The sequence below is a fragment of the Glycine max genome, chromosome 11, assembly GCF_000004515.6.
Source record: "Glycine max cultivar Williams 82 chromosome 11, Glycine_max_v4.0, whole genome shotgun sequence".
Taxonomy (NCBI): domain Eukaryota; kingdom Viridiplantae; phylum Streptophyta; class Magnoliopsida; order Fabales; family Fabaceae; genus Glycine; species Glycine max.
The window spans coordinates 3,861,707-3,882,227 of record NC_038247.2 but is presented as its reverse complement, the minus strand read 5'-3'; the positions used below and the strand labels follow the sequence as shown (position 1 = coordinate 3,882,227).

At 32.7% G+C, this 20,521-nt stretch overlaps 1 protein-coding gene and 1 long non-coding RNA gene across 2 annotated transcripts; both read left to right on the top strand.

The window, feature by feature from the left end:
* Positions 1 to 1,270: 1,270 nt before the first annotated feature.
* Positions 1,271 to 12,182, top strand: LOC100794963 (WD40 repeat-containing protein HOS15). The gene is made up of 14 exons (XM_003539277.5): positions 1,271 to 1,606; positions 4,003 to 4,148; positions 4,266 to 4,599; positions 5,525 to 5,619; positions 5,730 to 5,776; positions 6,364 to 6,514; positions 6,968 to 7,031; positions 8,822 to 8,980; positions 9,106 to 9,227; positions 9,994 to 10,068; positions 10,250 to 10,303; positions 10,416 to 10,489; positions 11,389 to 11,463; positions 11,788 to 12,182. The coding sequence occupies exons 1-14, from the start codon at positions 1,546 to 1,548 to the stop codon at positions 12,005 to 12,007; spliced, it is 1,677 nt and encodes a 558-aa protein (XP_003539325.1). The 5' UTR covers positions 1,271 to 1,545; the 3' UTR covers positions 12,008 to 12,182.
* Positions 12,183 to 13,663: 1,481 nt separating this feature from the next.
* LOC100527507 (uncharacterized) lies at positions 13,664 to 14,561 on the top strand. The gene is made up of 2 exons (XR_001383434.2): positions 13,664 to 14,028; positions 14,126 to 14,561. It is a non-coding gene; the product is annotated as an uncharacterized lncRNA (long non-coding RNA).
* The last annotated feature ends 5,960 nt before the right edge of the window (positions 14,562 to 20,521 follow it).

Genomic DNA, 20,521 nt, shown 5'->3' with positions numbered 1-20,521 from the left:
TTTGCGCTCTTTAATCCTCCAAATTATTACTTTTATCTTAAGTTGACGACAGGTACATGTGAGTATACATGAATGGCAACAAGACAAATAATGTCTACATAAGCACGTTATTAACGGAGTTAGTTTAAAAATAACCATAGCGACTAAATTATCTGACAAAATTAAAAGTAATAAGTTTATTTTTTTAATCTCAAAGCCAGGATCAAAATTGTATTTATATCTTTAACTAATTTCTTTGTAAAATGATAGAATAGAAAAATGAATATCAATGAGGAGATTTGGTTGATATAAAAAAGATGGTATATAAAAATTTTCATATTTTTTTAAATATTAATTAGATTTTTATCTAAAAAATAGTTAATTAAAAATGAAGGGGAAGGAAGGAGTTGTTTTTTTTGCTTCATCGAGGAAGAATAAAGTATATAAATATTAGGGGGTTCGTAAAGAAATCTAATTCAATGAAATTAAAAAATCAATAAAAAAAAAACCGAATAAACTAAAAACTGAAGTTACTTAAAATTTGAAAAAAAAAATATTATTGGATTGAATCGAAATTTCATATTTAATTTTATATTTATTAATTTTTTATTATTATATTATATACATTTTGTTAACATATATGTGACTCATAAATAGAATTAAAGATTTTTATTTCATTATTGATTTTTGATGGAAGAGAAAAAAGACAACAATTACATTTTTTGAATTTTAATAAGAAATTCCTCGTCTTGTTTATATAAAACTTGTGATGCTTCTTTAATTTATATACCTTCAGAAAGAGCAAGGCTAGAAATCTATTTATTCTGTTTCTCATTGTATTTATTCTTATTCCGTATCATACACTGACAAAATAATGAATATATTTTGATATTCATGTCTTTCACATTTTTTTTATATGGTGCATGTTTAAAAATTTATATTATTATTAAATTATTAATTACTAGTTATATAAAGACATATATAACCCTCTAAAAAAAGACATATAATATTTGATATTTGATGCTTTTAATTATTTTTTATTATATTTATGACATATCTATCATTTATTTAATGATTAAAAAATGTTTAATATAAAAAATAATCAAATTCAAATAACTTTAAATTAAATCAGATTGAATTAAAAATTTAAACGAAATCAATTGAACAAGAAAATAAGAAAATATATTTTTTCTTCAAATTGGATCCAATACAATGTCCAAGCACTGTCTTTAAGAAAAAAAAAAAAAAGAATCCCCAAGCACCCATGTAAATACATTCGATAATTGCGAAAATTAAGAATTACGAAGTACCCATAAACGAAGGGAACAAATCGACTTGTGCACTGCTGTGCAGAGACAGAGAGAGAGAGTGGTGCTTTGTGCTGTGGTTGCAGACCACCGTTCGCATTCGCAAGGCTCATTCTCCTCCTCCTCCACCGTGAATCAGAATTCATAAGCATTCATTGTTTTGGCACTCGCTCTACCTCTTTCTCACTCGCTCCCATGCTGTTTGCATAAGCATTCATTCATTCTCGAAGCCGTTTGTTTCCTCAGTCAGGGAGGGAACATGACTTCCGTCACCTCCGTCGAACTCAACCTTCTCGTCTTTCGCTACTTTCAGGAATCAGGTATCTTTCATTTCCTTCATCCTTTTCTTTCCATTATTACGATTTTCCTCGGTGTATATGCTTTTCGTCCTGCTCGCTCGCTATTTTATTGCTCCTTTGCGGTCCCTGAAATGTAAACGGTTTAGAGTTTCGACGAATTTCGAGGTTTGGAATGCTGACGGTTTTGAGCTGGTTGGTTTGACCAAGCGTTGAACATATTGTTGCAACTAGGTTAGGGTTAGCGGCAATTGTAGTTCCCAAAATGGACCTGTGAGTGTTTTTTTTTTTTTTTTTTTTATGGTTAAAGGTAGAGAGAGTGAAGGTTGTTAGATTTGTTGCTGAAAGACGGGTCTCTGGTTTTGAGACTACAATCTTATAGTTCTTAAGTGAAATCTCTGTTTATTTTTTAGTTTTGGGATGTGAGTTTTTGGGTATTATCAATTGCTCACCCGATTCTGGGACGGGACTTGCAGTTGGGTAATATTCTTACCGTAGCAGTAACCAAACACCCTCATTTGCAACTGTGATGAGCAAATCATGAGTATGTATGCTGGTCATGGGATTTCCGGTGAGGTTTGGATGACTGGCTGGTGGTTACTGCAGTGGTTCAAGTATCTGGTGGAGTCTCCGCTTGTGATACTTACAGTGACTCTGATGCTAAAATTACTTAGTGAAATTATGAGATACGTTTGCCGGAAAAACCGTTAGGTACCTGTCAAGCGGAACCATTTATATAGGGATACATTGTGGGAAAAACCGTAAGAGTTGTTAGGGAGCCATGTGGCCATAATGTGCTGTAGTGCTAAGTTTCCCAAGCTAAGTATTGCCGATATAGGGCCCATGGTGGCTGCTAAGCCGGTTAGTTAGGTACCTGTCATGTGGAACCATTTATACAGGGATACATTGGCGGGAAAAACCATTAGAGTTGTTAGGGAGCCACGTGACCACAATGTGCTGTAGTGCTAAGTTTCCCAAGCTAAGTATTGCCGATATAGGGCCCATGGTGGCTGCTAAGCCGGTTAGTTAGGTACCTGTCAAGTGGAACCATTTATATAGGGATAGATTGGCGGGAAAAACTGTTAGAGTTGTTAGGGAGCCACGTGGCCATAATATGTTGTAGTGCTAAGTTGCCCTAGCCAAGTATTGCCGATATTGGAGCATGGTGGCTGCTAAGACGGTTGTGTGCTTAGCCTGTGTGGTGACACTGAGATAACCCCTCAAAACCAATACCACTACAACCACTCCTTGCCACTCAACTTTACGTATTGTCACCAATTCCACAATTCACCCTTAATTCATTTTTTTGTTCCCAAATGCGAAATATCCACCATTTCATGAATTCAATGCCCAAGTCCCACCACACTTAACCGTTGCAGTTAACTTATGCATCCATCTCCTATTGTTTTCCAACCTTGAGGACAAGGTTGAATGTGAAGGGGTGAGTAATGATAGGATGGGCCAAATGAGGCCCAAAAGAAAGAAAATTAAATGGTTTAAGGACTTTATTGTTTGGAGTTAAATATTTAATTTATAAATTATAGTTTTATTTTACTTGTTTTAGAATAATATGATGTCGACACCTGGATTATGTTATCCATCTTTACCTATTATTTTCAAGGAGTGAATGAAATATCTCAAGTTTTATCTTATTCTCTTTAGTCTTTTATAGCTTTAATAGTAATCTTCAGGTTATTTTCTGTAGATAGAAAATTGCTTTCTATCACCCCTGTAACAGCAACCAAATTTCACCTATGTTTGCAGTCTACTTCCACTGCAACCAAACGTGTTAAGGTTTTCAGTCATGATTATTATCTACTAAAATGCAAGCAGCATCTTACTTCAGTCCCTTATATTATATGCAAGTGCAAGGTTTTTAAAATAGGACTGGTTATTAAACTGGTGAAGGCAACTTTAAGGTTTAATGATATAACCAAGGAACCTGTAATAGTTAACAAATTTTATTTTAATTTTTAATATAATATGTCAAGCGATATTAAACAAAACAAAACATAGTATTTATGGCTATTTCCAGAACCTGAAATCAACTGGTCACAAAGGGCAACTTTACTGTTGCACCAGGGCACGCCCTCTTAATATTCATGATCTGATAATATTAAAATTTAAATTTCACTTATAAATGCCATTACTCATTACTCAATACTCATAACATACAATAATCAATGTTAAAAATAAAACCAAATTAAATATGTTGTAATATAACAAGTTTAATAAACAATATTATCCATTAATAAATACAATTAATGACAGAAATATAATTATAATTGATATAATTATCAAATTTTTTTACTAAAACCAAAAAGTTAGTTTCTTTCCAATGAAGCTTTCTATATTGATGAGTAGGCCATAATGTTCAAAGCAACTGATTTGGTTTTTGGTTATTGTTGTTATAACTGCAGGTTTCACACATGCTGCTTTTGCATTTGGAAACGAGGCTAGTATTAACAAAAGCCCCATTGATGGAAAGTTGATACCACCAGGTGCTCTTATTACACTTGTTCAGAAGGGGCTACAGTACTTGGAGATGGAAGCAAACTTGAGTAATGTTAGCATTCTTTATTTTTCAACTCTAGTTTTTACTATCAGCATAACATCCATGTGTTTGCATAGTATTTAAGCTTTTGTACCCTAGGGTGCATGCTAATCAATGTTAGCTTGCCAGTGTGATGCAGACCTGGATGAAGACTTTTCATTCTTGCAACCTTTGGATCTTATCACAAAAGATGTGCATGAACTTAGGAAAATGGTTAATGAAAGAAGGAAAATACTACAGAAGAATAGAAATAAGGAATCTGAAAAGGAGAATGAAGGTGGGCGAGGATGGTTAAAAGAAAAGGGAAGACATGAAAGGGAGAAAGAATGTGAAAGGGATGGAGAGAAGGCAGAAAATCTTAAAGAGCTAGAACAACAGCATTACAATCAGAGCTGTAGAGAAATGGTCATAGATCAAGAAGATTTGGTTACTGTAAAGCATGCAGAGAACAAAGCATTTGGAGGTAATCACCTGTTGTTCTCTGTTGCATGTTTGTCATTTCATGCAGGGTAACTGCATTATTTTTATTAATGATTTCCCCTAAATGTCTATTTCTTATAATCCTATATTCTTCTGTTAACTTTTACCATTTTTTGTTCATGCACAAGTTTTTTTGCAAGTGTTAAGGTTAGCTCCTTGTAAAATTTGTAGAATTGTAATATATTTTCTTGCATGTTGTGATTAGTCGATTAGCTGATGAATGAGGGTGGGCTTTGGTGGAACGGTAATGTTGCTGCTCTGTGACTTGAAGGTGATGGGGTCAAATCCTGGAAGCTGCCTCTCTGCTTGTAGGTCAGGGGGAATGCTGCATGCATCTACCCTCCTTATACCCCACCTAGTGGAAGCCTTGTGCTCTGGTGGCCCTTTTAGTGATTAGTTGATGAATAGTGTAATGACTGATGAATACAAAAATGAGTTCCTGATAGTACCTCAGCTTATTTTCATTAAGTACTTTTTATTTTATTAATTATTATTATTCATTCTCTATCAACCATACTTCTAAAAATATTGACTATCTGACTTGTTTTTATAAATCCACTAAAAACTATGTATCTTGGTTGGTGTTGTGATGAGTTTCAATGAATTATTAGCCACTTCTGTGAGATTTAGGATTAGAAATGTTCTCTTTGATATCATGTATTTCTACCTGTATCTCCTTATTCAATATCCTGATTATTTCCAGTAGAAAGTTCTTAATTTTTTATTTGTTTTCTTTATATTTCGTTGGGAATATCCCAATGAATTTTTTAATTTAATTGCAAGTTTTTACAACACTGGAACCCACCTGCTCTCTGTGAGAGTATGTAGCAAATGCAAACTAGTTTTCTGTTTCAATTAATATTTTTCCTTCTAAAAAAATAATTAAAAGTTTTCATTCATTTCTATAGGGACAGAACCAATGGATGTCTCTACAACATCAACATTGCAACCATGTCAAATTCCTAGGTCAGATGTGATAGTTTTGGAAGGGCATACTTCAGAGGTAAAGTATTTCATCAATGTTTTTTTGGTTTTTTAAACTTCTTGCTTTTGCTTTCATCTACTGTTTCTTCTGTAAAACTCTATTAATAGCCCTGTTTAATGTACACTTAGGTGTGTGCTTGTGCATGGAGTCCTACAGGATCTCTTCTAGCATCAGGGTAGGTATCTTCTTCATGGTTGATTTAATTTTTGCGTAAACTATGTATTCATGTGTGTATTTTATAGTTGTACACTATATTGCTCATCTTGCATCTCCATTTGTTATACTTCCTTTTTGATGAAGAGATGCTGGCTATAGTTGGATTTTGTGTTTTGTTCATCTTTAATTTGAGGATGTTAGTAGGAGTGGTTGCTATGACTACGAGTCTAGTCAGAATTCTGCATTAGTTGTATATTTGTAATTTTGTATCACTGTGTATACTTTTGGGAATTTAAGGTTTATTAGCTTCCTGTTCTTAAAAGAAGTTGTAAGTTTTTGAAAAATATATACAATGTTTGAAAATGTGTTTTTGGTATTCAGTTTCTGCAACTTTAACTTTGATTTTTGTTTATAAAACAAAAAATTACAACGATTTTAAAATGTTTAAGAATTTGGTGTTGCATGAACAACTGTATTTATGGTGTCATTATGGCAATTATATCATAAAAAGCAATGTCATAGATAGTAAACTGTTTCAGAAATAGGGACCATATAAATGGCTTCTTATGAATTTTCTTTTCCATCTTTCTATCTTTTCAACTATAGGTCTGGGGATTCAACAGCTCGTATTTGGACAATAGCAGAAGGGAGATGCAAATCTGCTTTGCTGAATGGCCCTCCGAATGTATTGGTGTTGAAGCATGTTAGGGGTAAAACAAATGAAAAGAGTAACGATGTCACTACACTTGATTGGAATGTGAGTTTGATTGCATATTCTAATTTGAACACAAGATCACTGATAGTGACTTCACCCCTGTTCCCCTCCTTTTTTCTTCTGATTTTTGACATACATCTCAATGTTTTTCCAATCCCCACTGATCTCACTTAAGCATGGGATGTTTGTGAGAAGGAAATTGTTCAAGGTTTTTAGGGCACATTTTATATGTTCCACTTCCAAGGGATGTTTTTGTAGGTCTGTTATGTGAAAGTAAAAAAAATAGATGGGAGATTTAGCATTTTCTTTTTATTTTTTTCCCTGAACTTTTGACTGAAAATATTTTCTCTTTCTCTCTCTAAGTATGCTTAGGTATTTTTTGTGCTAGTGTAACACTTGCAAATTCATGGCTATTGTTTGTAATTTAATATGTTTATTCATTTGTAAATATTTTTAATTTTCTGAAAAGCTTGACCTCTAGTTGCTATTGTGCAGGGGGAGGGGACACTACTTGCAACTGGTTCATATGATGGGCAAGCGAGAATTTGGACCACCAATGGTAGGTCATTTCTTATATCTCCGACCTTGCAGTAATGCATTTTGGGAGTTATATATGATTAAGATGAAAAGAGCTCAAAGATGCTATGACCCAGGTGGGCGCTTGTGTATTTGTGGGGAATGGGGGGAGGGGGATTCCGATGGGGAACTGATTTTATAATATTTCATAGCAGCTTACTGCCAATATCATTTTATAATATTTCATTAGAACACTAATATTCTTGCACCAGCCCAATGGAGAACTATGTTTTTAGTGTTTTATCAACTTGGTCCCTCCCATCATTCAAGTCTTTCTCCGTCCCTACTATGACTTGTGATGTTCCTTTTCGTATCATGCTAGCTATGTTATATTTTGGTTGACAGAACCAAGAAAAAGTAATGGGGCATGATACTCGTAACTATGTTTACCTGAAAGAGGAAATGGAAATGAAGAATACTTGTTTCCCTTCCTTGTTTCTAATTCTTAAGAAAATATACCTTCCCTCCACTTTCTCCTAGTAGACATCCAATTCTTATGCAATCAGATAGAAACCGTTGCCTCTATGCTAGTCTATCTTTGCTTTTGTAACATAGCCTGTTTGGTAGATGTATTATACTGTAAGGAAACTGATGGATGTGTGTTGGTATCCAAAAGCTGCAATGCATTTTTTTTTGTCGATGCTTTGATGAGGGGCTAGTAGTGATGATGGACATGAGATTTGAAAATAAACTAGAAGTCATCAACCAGCAATGGATTTCATCTGGTTAATAATGAGTAATGATACTCTTGATGATAGATAGAAGGGGGCATGGGGCGGATCCTGACCCCCCTCCAAAAATTTCTTTTAAAAATTATATACATTGTTTTTTAATTTTTTTATATAAAATATACAATTTTATAATGGGCTCAATATATTTTTAGTCCCAGGAAATAGGGCAATATTCGTTTTTAATCCACAAAAATAAATTGTTTCCTTTGATCCCTCATTTATAGAAATGTGTTAGATATGGTCCTTGTTCTTCTCAAAAAATTGTCTCCTTTTGGTCCCTCATTCATGCAAATAAGGACCACATTGACACAATAAATGAGGGACCAAAAGATGATGATTTATTTTTAGGGACTTAAAATTTTTTATAACCCTTTTATTATAGTTTATTAATTCCTTTTGGTCCTTAGTTTCAAGATGAAGACTCAAATTTAATATATAAAATTTGATAATTAAATTAATAAACTATATTAAATTTGAGTCTTCATTTTAAAACTAAGGACTTATTTATACTCTCAATGTGCCACAGAATTATATCAAGTCTCACACTTTATTGTTTTTCAAATTTTATTTTTCTTAAATATTATTGCATAAATTTAGTTAATCCCAATTTATCAAGTATGTTAATACCAAAAATTTTTATATTTGTAAATTTAAATTTTGACACATCATATTGTTTTTATCTCTACATAATTTATTTTTTCATGTGTGCCCATCTGTCTGCATGTCTGTTTTGTGTGAATACCCTCATTGTTTGTTATAAGTGTTGATATCTTAGTTATATTTTTTCTATTTGTAAAATCATTAATTTTATGGTTTGTGTTTAGTTTTCCGTTGGAAAGCTGTTGCATATGTTATGGGGGAGGAAATGTGAAAAGTTTGTCTTTGAGTTGGTTAAAACATTGCTAGGTTCTTTTCCAATGGAAAACAAAAAAACTATATTGTTGATTTCTTAAAGCAGGTCATATTATGTGTGTATTTGGAATTGCTCTTATGACTTCTATCAAAATCATTATTTTGATCATGTAGTGGTGTCTTTGACCAGGTGAACTGAAGAGTACATTAAGCAAACACAAGGGACCCATATTCTCTTTGAAATGGAATAAGAAAGGTGATTATATTCTCACTGGAAGCTGTGATCAAACTGCAATTGTATGGGATGTGAAAGCTGAGGAATGGAAACAACAATTTGAATTTCATTCAGGTAAAATTTTAAACACATTTTTCCTTACAAGGGGGGATTTTATTATATAAGAAGAACTCTAGGAAAGAATACTTTAAACCATGTTTAAAATTATTTTTAAAATTTGGGCTTGTTATGTTGTTTAGGTTGGACTCTTGATGTTGACTGGCGCAACAATGTGTCATTTGCAACAAGCTCAACAGACACTAAGATACATGTTTGCAAGATTGGGGAAAACCTCCCCATAAGAACTTTTGTTGGGCACCAGGTTAGTACACCTGACCATGTTTTTTGAAGATTATGCTATGCACTGTTACTTATGATACTGAGAGTACACCTTTGTTGGGGGGGGGGGGGGGGGGGAAGTTAAAAATGGAAAGCATGGTTAACTGTACAGATTGATGGATGATCCTGGGATGGTGCTTTGACAATGAATCCATCCCCTACTTTATTGATCACAAGTTAAGATTGTCTAGCTTGGTTAACCATATGAATCTATGGACAACCCTGGGATGGTCCTTTGAAGATGAATCCTCATAGAAACAAGGATTCTCTAATTGAAATGCAAGAAAGCGCAATATAAAGAGATTGTACTTTCGCACATATTACTTCCCTACCTATATAACCACTCACCAAACACACATAATCTCTCTCTCTCTCTCTGTTTCTACAGTCTAGGTTGAGGTCTTCTCTAACTTGTACCTTGTAGAATATGTTTGGATAAACCTGGGCCTATCAAATATGGGTGGAAATGCTGGACTGGAAGGACCCCAGTCTGATTCTGATCTATAGAAGTAGTGCTAAGAAATCCCGACTTTCCATGTTGTCTGATTACCTAGGTGGATTTCTTATAAAAATCTGCAGCACTACAACAATTATTTGGAGAGCAAAGTCAGTAGTTAGTAACCTGATTGATTACTAAATTCTGCTTAACTAGTTTATAGGTCCTGCATTAAGTTGACATATTCCATTAAAATGCAATATAATGCTTGGATAAGTCTTTACTGTCTAATGATGACCTTTTGCAATTTCAGAGTGAAGTTAATTGTATCAAATGGGATCCCACTGGTTCATTATTAGCCTCATGTTCTGATGATATGACTGCAAAGGTAATATCACTTACTGATTTGATTTAATTTATCATTCCATAAAATAGCTTGTTTTTTGTTGGTGCTGGATTTTGCAATCAAACATTTTATGAAATATTTTTATCAGGTAAAATATGTATTTTGCTGAACTGTTTGTAAAATTATTGTGTTTGTACTCTGTATGTTGTTTCTTGTTTTGTAGATATGGAGTATGAAACAAGATAAATATCTTCATGAGTTTAGGGAGCATTCCAAGGTACCAATTATGAATATTTCTCAATGTCTGATGTAATTTATATTTCCTTTTGATTTTGTCATGTGTTATGCAGATAGTTGGAATTTGGAAAAACTAAATAATTATTTTGTAGGAGATATATACTATCAGATGGAGCCCAACTGGTCCCGGTACAAATAACCCTAATAAAAATTTGGTGTTGGCTAGGTATGTTGCTTGAAGATTCCATTTCTTGATTTTTTCCATGCATTTATTAATGATTTAGAAACCCGAATCTTAGTTGCTGAACAATTTGTTCAGCTGAAATTGGCAAATGCTCTAAATGGCCTTGTTTGGTGCTAACTATAGAATCTTGTGCCATCTTTGGCTTGTTGCTGATTCCAGTTGATGCTTTCAGTTGTTAGACTTCTTGATTGATGATAGAAGACTAGTGATAAACTGATCGAAATTTGATTAAATCACACAAAAATACAGCAATTTATCATGTTGTGTCGGAGTTTCAGATACTCATACAGATAACTGTGATGCAGCATGTGACCACTAATTTCTTACTTTCCTATAATTAGCTCCAATAACAATCAGTGACAGATTGAAAGGGTTAAACAATGGCTCAGAGTGATGCTCTTTGCAATCTAACGCACAGATGATGGCTGTGTTTACTGTCATTCACACAGAAGTTACACATTATATTCTGTACACGTAACTGCCTAGTCCTGTAACTGTCACCAAAACATTGTTTTAAGAATCAAATTAAGCCACTACATTGGAGTTGCTCCAATTCATGCGCCTCCTAGATTAAACCTGTAACACAGGTGGTTTGCTTGGACCTAGGACTGGAGGTCTTGCCAAGTGACTGCTCCTCTAGCATGTTTATTATATGAAAAGTCAAACCCATTTTACATACTGTATATGGCAAGGTTTCTATTAAATTGTTGCTGTTTGTCTTTGGTAAAATATTGTTGTCATGCAGTTTTATGTTGACCAATGTCCCATGTGCAAGTGCATATACATGCAATCATGCTTGCTTGTGTTTTTATATTTTTCTTAATACCAGATGAAAAGTTTGTTTTGTTTATTTTAAGCTACTTACTCATCTTTTTGTGCAGTGCATCATTTGATTCAACGGTAAAGCTATGGGATGTGGAACTTGGGAAACTTTTATACAGCTTGAATGGACACAGGTATAGTTGTTTTTTTAGCTTTGCTTTGTTTATGTATGGAAGAAAGCATAAAATTCCCCCTCCCAGCCTCTTTCCTTTTTATTTGAAAGTGATTAACAGTGTGATACGGCACTCCTTAACTTGAAGCTTGTAACTTCTGTTTTGTATTTCAGAACTTTTTATTGAATTTTGTTACGTTCTAAACTTTTTTAATGGATTCTTTTCCTGGAAAATGGATTCTTTTTGTGGAAAACATTTTTTATGCAGTAAAGGAGACTGCTAAGAGGCTGTTTTTCTTAATATAGCCTATCCCTTTTATTCCAATTTGTTTATTTGTTCCTACAGAGATCGTGTATATTCTGTTGCATTCAGTCCCAATGGTGAGTACATAGCCAGTGGGTCTCCTGACAGATCGATGCTCATATGGTCCTTGAAGGAAGGCAAGATCGTTAAAACCTACACTGGTGATGGAGGCATTTTTGAGGTCTGTTGGAATAAGGAGGGTGACAAGATCGCTGCCTGTTTTGCCAATAATACAGTTTGTGTTTTGGATTTCAGAATGTAACCTGAGAAGCACCAAGTTATTTTGACTATTTAATTGTTTTTCCCTCCTTACTTTTGCTATGAATCATTAGTAAGAGGTAGCTGGTAGGAGTATATTCTTGATTTAAAAATGTATAGATTTAATTGGCCTACATCGTTAAAACAATCCTACTGGCAGCATCCTCTGCCAGCTGCTAGATTGCCCCTGGGTATTCTCTCTATTCTTGACTACGAGGGTGGCCAAATAACTTTATATGGTTTATTTGAGTTTATCTTATACAAGTATTTAAATTAACATTTTGAAGTGTTTAGTTAAACACGAGAAAGGAACTTATGACTTTCGTATATCTTCTTTTCTTAAAAAAAATATGGTGAAATTTTATCTAAATAAGTTTATAAAGTCAGTTTTTATGACAAGTTATTGTATGATTAAATGTTAAGTTGTTTAACTATGTACTCCCTATCTTATCTTGTAATGCAATGCAGTCAATGCTTTTCAGCCTTTGGCGAAAAGCATTGGGGGAGTGTTAAAGAATATACTCTAACACATCCTTCATATTAGTTGAAATTTATATAAGTTTAATTAATTAGGAAATGAGACTTGGCAAACAGAGAATGAGATTCACAGGTTTAATAGAATTTACACGAATTTTATCTAATAAAAAATGATGTTAGTGTCAAAATTTAATATAATTTAATATGTAAAATGTGGTGCAAAATATGAGTAAATAACTACTATTACATTACATAGTTTTGAAAGTCAAAATTGTGCAATAGTTTGTTTACATAATCATTGAGATAATATTATTTGATTTGATGAAGCAAAGATGAAAACATTCTTAATATTGAAGTATTTAATATTTACACTTATTGTGTTACTAAATAATAATGTAAACGTTCCACATAAAATTGGAATATTTTTTCCCGTTGTAATATCAATCAATGGATTGTACATATGCTAAGAACTTTCGACATCGTTACACTCAATCATCCTTCAACTACAAGTTTTGTCGCTCGCCTGGATTAAAGTGGGACGCATGACGCATCCTACTCCTACAGGCTTTATTACTCATCAACGTCATAGCTCCAAACTCGAAGGGTTATATAGCATTTTGATTTTATTTTTTTTGGGGTGAATTTATATAGCATTTGGATTGAACTTAGCTATGTCTCCGTTGATTTTTTTTTTGTCAATATCTCCGTCAGTATAAATCACCACAGTTATCTACTTAAGAACTTCTCTTCCTGTAACTAGTTATAATCAAGAATATTTACAACTTATGAATCCGAGCTTGTCATAATCCGTAGTTGTCCCCAAGTTTATTCAGAGAACTATTATTGTAAAAATGATTCATATAGTATTCTTTTATGAATCATGAATCTTCTTAGTGTTTGATTTCATGTTAGAGAATTAATTCTGAGTCCAAAATTAATTTTGAATACATATTCACATGTTTAATTTCACATTAGAAAAGAGTTTTGAATTGATTATTAGATGAAACAACTTTAAATAGTTTCTATGGTGGATCTAAAATTTTGAAGTGAGTTTTACTTCTAACTTGTTTTTATAATAAAAACATTCAAATATAAATAACAGTTCTTTAAAATTAATTTTGTCAATGTTCATCCAAACACACTAATAAAAAGGGCCTCTACTTAAAGTGGGTGTAAGCTGAGATGTATGGGGTGCAGAAAGAAAGTCCGTGTAATTAAACACATGGTGTCCAAAAGGGCCTTTGCAGTTTGAACAATATGCCTGGGCCACAGTCCAGTCCAATGTGGGCTGGGTGCTCTGACAATAACCACACTAGGGTTTAGCTTTTTCCTCACACGCTGCCTAAACCCCTAATCAGTGGGTTCCATTTTCGCACGGAGCAAAACCAAAAACACGGTGTGGCGCTGCGGATCTCTCTCTCGGTCGTTGCTCTCCGCCGCGAGAACCACTCCAAATCGTTCCTCCATTTCTCTCCTTCACTGTCCTTCTTCGCCTTCCCTACGCTCTCATCTTCTCCACCCTCGCCGTCCCCTCATTACACTCCTTAGGTATGGTGACTTGTTTTTATTCTCTTTCTTAACTTTTTTTTTTCATAATTATTCTTTTTTCTTTTTACTATCTGAATCGAAATTTTTATTTTACAAGGACTGTGGGAATTCTCGGGTGCACGTAGTCGCTGATTCCTCTACACAGCGCTGACGCCTCCGCTCGTCTCACTTCTCACATTTCCATCGAATCGCGCGCTTGCTGCAAATTCTCGCAGGGTACTTGTTCCTTCTAAATTTCTATCTCTCTTGCCCTAATTAGGCATGCTTTCTGTCATTATGATGTATTTTCATTATTATATTTATTTTAAATGTTTTTGTGTGTTTAACTGGTACTTGAATAGACTTTACAATCAGCATCAGTTGTGATTTTACGTTTGGCTCGATGTGAAAATTGTGGCTAATGCTTTGTAGCAGGAGGCCTGTGGAGGAGGTTTTGTTGTGTATTTGATAATGATAAATGTTATATGCAGTTGTGATTATAAGTGTTTTATCATTTTTATAAAAGAGAAATAAGTATATGTATTCTTCTGTTAGAAACTTTTCAGGCTAATTGAACGGCATCGACGTTGTTTTACTTTGTATCAGATAGTAATAACAATAACAGTGTTCAAGACTTAAATTTATGTTAAAATTAAGTGTTGTATAGGTGATAGCTGGTAGCATGGATGCTCTTTCGTTTAAGTAGTTGCTATCAATGGTTTTGTTTTGTTATTATTTTATGACGCTAGTCGAATCAGTGTTACTGGTTAATATTATCAGGTTGTCACCTACATACAGGTCCATTCCACGTATATAGTATATAATACTATTATAATACCCAACCATATATTTTTGGACCCTATGAAGCATGGCTAGTGGAGGTTGCACTTGTAGTGTAACCACATGGCTTTTTCCAAACAGGGGTTAATTCAATGCATCTTAACTACTACATTTTTTCTACCTTTTCTGCAATACTCAGTTCCAGTTATGATATTGATTTGATGATATGACTAGTCTCAATTTCTCAATTAGTGAATTGAGCGATCACCTAGTTACTAGTTAGAGATGTTAGAATTTTAAGGGATTTGTATAAAATATCAATAATCACCAAAATTATGTTAGACTATAGATTATCAGGAAGAGTTTTAAGAATATCTAGTTTCATAATGATTGATCAAACAAATGCAATGAAATCTGAATTCTTAGGTGATTTCTCATCTATATGTTCTTCTTAGGATCTATTACAAGATGTTGTAGAGACAATAAATAATTGGCTAATAGCGTAATCGGTGATTTTATGGTTCTTTATGGCTCGATATATACCCCAGTGAACCAACATTGTCATCTGTTCATTTAAGTTCATATTATCTGATTTAGTTGTTTAATTAACTTATTTAATTTGATCACATAAAATAAAATTCACTAATTCATTAATGATAAATAGTTAATATAATTATATTATAATATTAGCTCATATTAATTATTGAAATAAAAAATTTCACAATCTATTTTTGGGTTAGGTTTCTTTGAATGATTACAATTTACATAATTAGTGGCATTTTTGGTTTGGGTTAGTGATGCTCCCTCAACTTATTGGTGAGTGGTGATACTGTCAATTTAGTCTTGTCTTTTATTGATAATGCATACGTCACGAGGAAACAAGAACTTGTGCTATTTAACTGCAGTCTGTAAAATTTAGTTTGCCGAAACAAATAATCAGTTTTGTTTGGTTTTGCCAAAGTACAAGAGGTTGAATCGTATTTTCGGTTCAATTTATTACGGTGCAGATTCTGTGCAGTTTCCAGTCGAGTTAAATGTATGCGTAGAGATTTCTTGAAGGGCCCATTCTTTATTAACATAACCAGCCCTGTGTTAGTTATAAATGGCACTTGTTCAATAAAAAATTTGATTCACAAAATTGTGATTTTTAATAAATTTGAGTCGGTAGAAGAGAATATAATAAAAAAAACAAAGTCTTAAAAAGTATGCATTGACATTTTTCAATTTTTAATGGGAGAGTCACTCTTTATTAACATAACCTTAGTCAAAGATTAATCTAAGCCAGCTTACACTGATAAAAATCCATGGCAGGTGTTTTAACTTGAAAATCAGTGAACTGTGAAGGTGTTTGGTCCATTTAACTCCGAAAAATTGGCTAATCACAAAATCGGTGGATGACCTATCAAAAACCACTTTGAACAGTTATTTGGTTCGATCATGTAGGAATACATTACCGAAAGTTTCTGTAAATGTAATTCCCCCCCTCCTCAAATCTTATGAAAACTAGTTTTTATATTGAAAAAATGCGTGGTGTAAATTTTACAATACGGAAATCTGTCCCTGTAAATTCCTACATCTTTTTTTTTTTTTTTTGTCATTCTTTTCTCACCTCTTTTTTTCCCCCCACGTATCACCACCCACTGCTTTCCTCATTTTTGTTTTTCTCTTTCTCATTCTTCACCTTATTTCCCATTCTCTTGCTCGCTCTTCTTCACTGGAGTGATCATATATGGCCTCGTGCAGCTGCTGTGCTGCCCCCGTTCACTTTTTTTCCAGGAATGTGCGACATAACAACAAGCTTCGTGGGGATGGTGAATCTTCTTCAGATGGTGGATGGTACAATGGTGGAGAGGAGGGTATTTTAGGTATTTCAAAATGTCTAAAAAATTGAGGGATGTCAGGGGTTAAAAAAAAGGTGTAAATAGTCATCCCTTTTTCGCTTTTCTTTTCCTTTCCACCTTTTAGTTTATTTTTATTCTTAAGTTTCAATAGTCTAAATCAAACGGACAGATGCTAACCATGGCACATAGGAGATTCCTCATGACCATTTTAGAACTCGTCACTGTTGATGATCAAAGAAGAAAAAAGAAGAACTCGTTATCGTTGCTTGCAGATGTTGGCTTACAGTTAGTCAGGATTACTTGTTAGGTTAGCCGACAGGTTTGAATCTTTGAAGTTGGAAGTTTGAACAAATTATGGAATAGAATGGCCTTTTTGTTCGTTTGGAATCTTTTGAAAACGTGATTCGGACAAAAGTTTCTAACAAACTTTTCCCAAAACCATGAACTTTCCAACATGGAAATCAATGCCTTGGAAAAAAAATATTATATAAATTCTTTCTCGTGTTTTTAATTAAGGATTTAGATTTTACTTGACCAATTATTCACTATTTTTTGTGAAACAATCTGAACCAGTCCGGTATTTTCTTCTTTGTATACAATATAAGGGTAAAAATGCAAGTTAAATGCACTGGCATTATTATACATTCCAATTTTTCCAAGAGGGATTTTAAGAGGCTCTGAAATCTCAAGCAATGTAAATATAAAATACGTTTAATTCATAAAATATCGACAGGAAAAGTTGGAATTTAGTTACCACTTTGAGGCACAAGTGATTCCTTGGCAATGTCTTTGCATTCTAATGTAAGGATGTACTTAATTAAATTGATTAAAAAAATAGAAATATAAAAATTTTGACAAAAAAAACTATTTTTATTTAAAATTAACAAAAATATGGTAAATAAAGTTTGATTGGAGGAGGACTTAACCTCCCTGACAGGCTATTTTTATTCGGCCTCCATCGGATTCCAGATTCCTTATGCCTTTTTCACATAATACAATCCTGCCTGTTGGACTCCCTAGAAGTAATTGTTTTCCTCTCTGTATTTCTGCTACAGTATTTTTGTCATCGAGCAATACTTTTTTCTCTCTCTTATTTCACTACTGCCTAAATACATGATGAGTTCTACGATTTTTATTTTATTTTATTGGATAGCGTTGATGTTTTGTTTTATTATACAAGCCCACAATACTGGGATTGACATATGCTATAAAGTTTTTAAAATTTTTAATGACTTCTAATCTAATCATTGTTTTTTTTATATAATTATCTTATTAAATTGTGATGCCGGATAAGCTCGTATCCAATTTACCTAAGATTTCGAAGCGTCACTTGAAATTGCATTGCATTATATAAATAAATAATAAAATGTATACTTAATTTAAATTTAAATGAAAGAGACAATTGTATAATTATATCCCCATATAGGACGTGTTTTCTGTATATTCATGGCTTATATTCCTTTCATTGTTTTCGACAAAAAATTGACATATGTTGGAGAGAAAATTAATGGGGACAAATTAAGTGGCGCAGTAAATCTTAGGGGCTAACAAGAATATTCATCCCTAACCTATATGTGAATATTGAAATATAATTTGTCTTGGAAAGTCAATAATTTGTGAAGTGATTTATGCTGGGAGTTAAGCAAATCTTGTGGTTCCAACATGATGTTATGCTAGTAATCATATAAGTGCTTGACTATATTCCATCATGTATTCATCCTTTGATTGGTAACGAAATAATATTTTTTTATCTTTAAAAATTAAATACAGTATGAAGTGATTCACAATATTTACATTTTTTATTCAATTAACTGATTTAGACTCGCTTGGTGTTAATGAAATGATATGATCCTTCTCATTTTAAAAAAATAAAAATAAAAAACTAATTAAGTATGTGTTATGTGAATATTAGTGAGGCCTCTCAAAAAAAATGTGAATGTCAGTGAAGACTATCATGATTTCATACGGCCTAATTAATTGACATGTTAAAGGAGGTGTTACTAAACATTTTTCATGTTTTTTTTTTTTGTGAATGCATTTATCATTGTTTCAATATTCATTTCATGTGTCCTAGCAAGCATATATGGGACTGCTGTACCGTAAATGTAGACAAAGGTTGAGATACGAAAGCTAAAATATTAAAAAATTACTTAAAATTTATTAATACTGGAAAAGCATTCCAATAAAAATTAGAATATATATATGTAATTAAAACTAGGTATGTATTAAAACTAATTTAAACATATGTAAACATTTTATACAAACAAGTTTTCCCCAACAGTCACTACTACATCAGCTCATATGCATGATAGGAGTGTTTTTTGATTGATGGAAAGTAAAGAAATGCCCATATGATCCACAAGAATAAAATTGCAAGACTGACCATATATAAATTTAATTTGTTCTGGTTGGGAGAGCATGCATTTAATGGGGAATATAGATTTTTAAAAAATATAATAGAAAGATATTTGTTGCATGTTGACATGTAATAATAAATATTTCACCTGTCTGGCTTTGATTTCTATTTAATTATCAAAAACTATAATTAATATTTTTGTAGAAATCATGACACAATTATTAAGCAATGCATGTAGATGACTAGATGAGGCATTGGCAAGTGAAATCTCACGGTCACGGGAATAACAAGCCCCCCTATAATTCCTGTGTGTGTATTGTGCTGCATGTGAAGCATTTAAAGATATGGTTGTTTTAAAGTTGAGTGGAATTAAATCAATTTAAATTAATTTTTTTAGGATATTTTAAATTACTAATTAAACGTAATTCATATGTGGATTTAAATCAATTTTAAAGATAAATTTTATGTTAGAATATATAGTATATATAAAACATGGCTTATGATTTTAAATTAGTGAGCGTCATTCGCGGTGTGGACCACACTTTGGAAAGAAAGAAGTAACTGCGGCTCCAATAAAAAACACATGATTATACCAAATGACATTGAAAAAACGCAACAGATAGAGCTTACTTTTCAAAGTGATTATCTCCTCAACGTACAATTCTCTAGCTCCAATTTTTTATTAGCTTTACGAAATGTTTTGCTGGACCTAACTAAGCACATGGATTTGATTCTTCACGGAATCTCTTATGGATATTTGATAAAACCAAGGGCAATGATAATTAAAATTCTTTCTTGAAAGTGATCTTAATTAGTTTTTATTCTTTTAAATAAAACTAATGACAATGACATTGACAAATTTTATTTAACGGCCAATCATGCTCAAAGCATTGCATACAGTGTTACATGTTGTTAATATTTTTCTCTCCCTTGCTTGCTGCAATACGAAATATACATTGAGTAATAATATTTGACATTTACCTGATTAAACACACTGCACGCTCTGCAGTTTTTTTTTCGTCCATTGCAAAGAATCCTAACCATACACAGGTATGATAATATATATTATCAGAATTCATGATCAATCACTTGCGAGTTTAAATATTAATTCTTCATTTCGCATTCAATACAATATAAAAATTAGATAGTTTGCTCTATTTGAGAAAGCATTGTCCTCAATATGAGCTTTATCCATTGATATTTTTTTTTAATAGACAAAGATTATGAAATTTCATTAAAAAGGGTACAAGTACAAAGGTAACCAAACCTATATACAAAGATAAAAAACAAAGGAAATCAACCAAATTTTTACACAATACTTATGCATAATTGAATACATAAATATTTTATAACCCTAGGTAGTCAACTATTATGTGACAATTGTTATGAGGAAATTAATCGTGCAATATGTTCCTTTTTAAAATATTCTATTTTTACTGATCAATATTATACACACATATAAAAGAATCAAGGAAAAAAACAAACGAACATATTCATGTGAAATTTATTACATTAAAGTTAATACTGTAGTGGATTT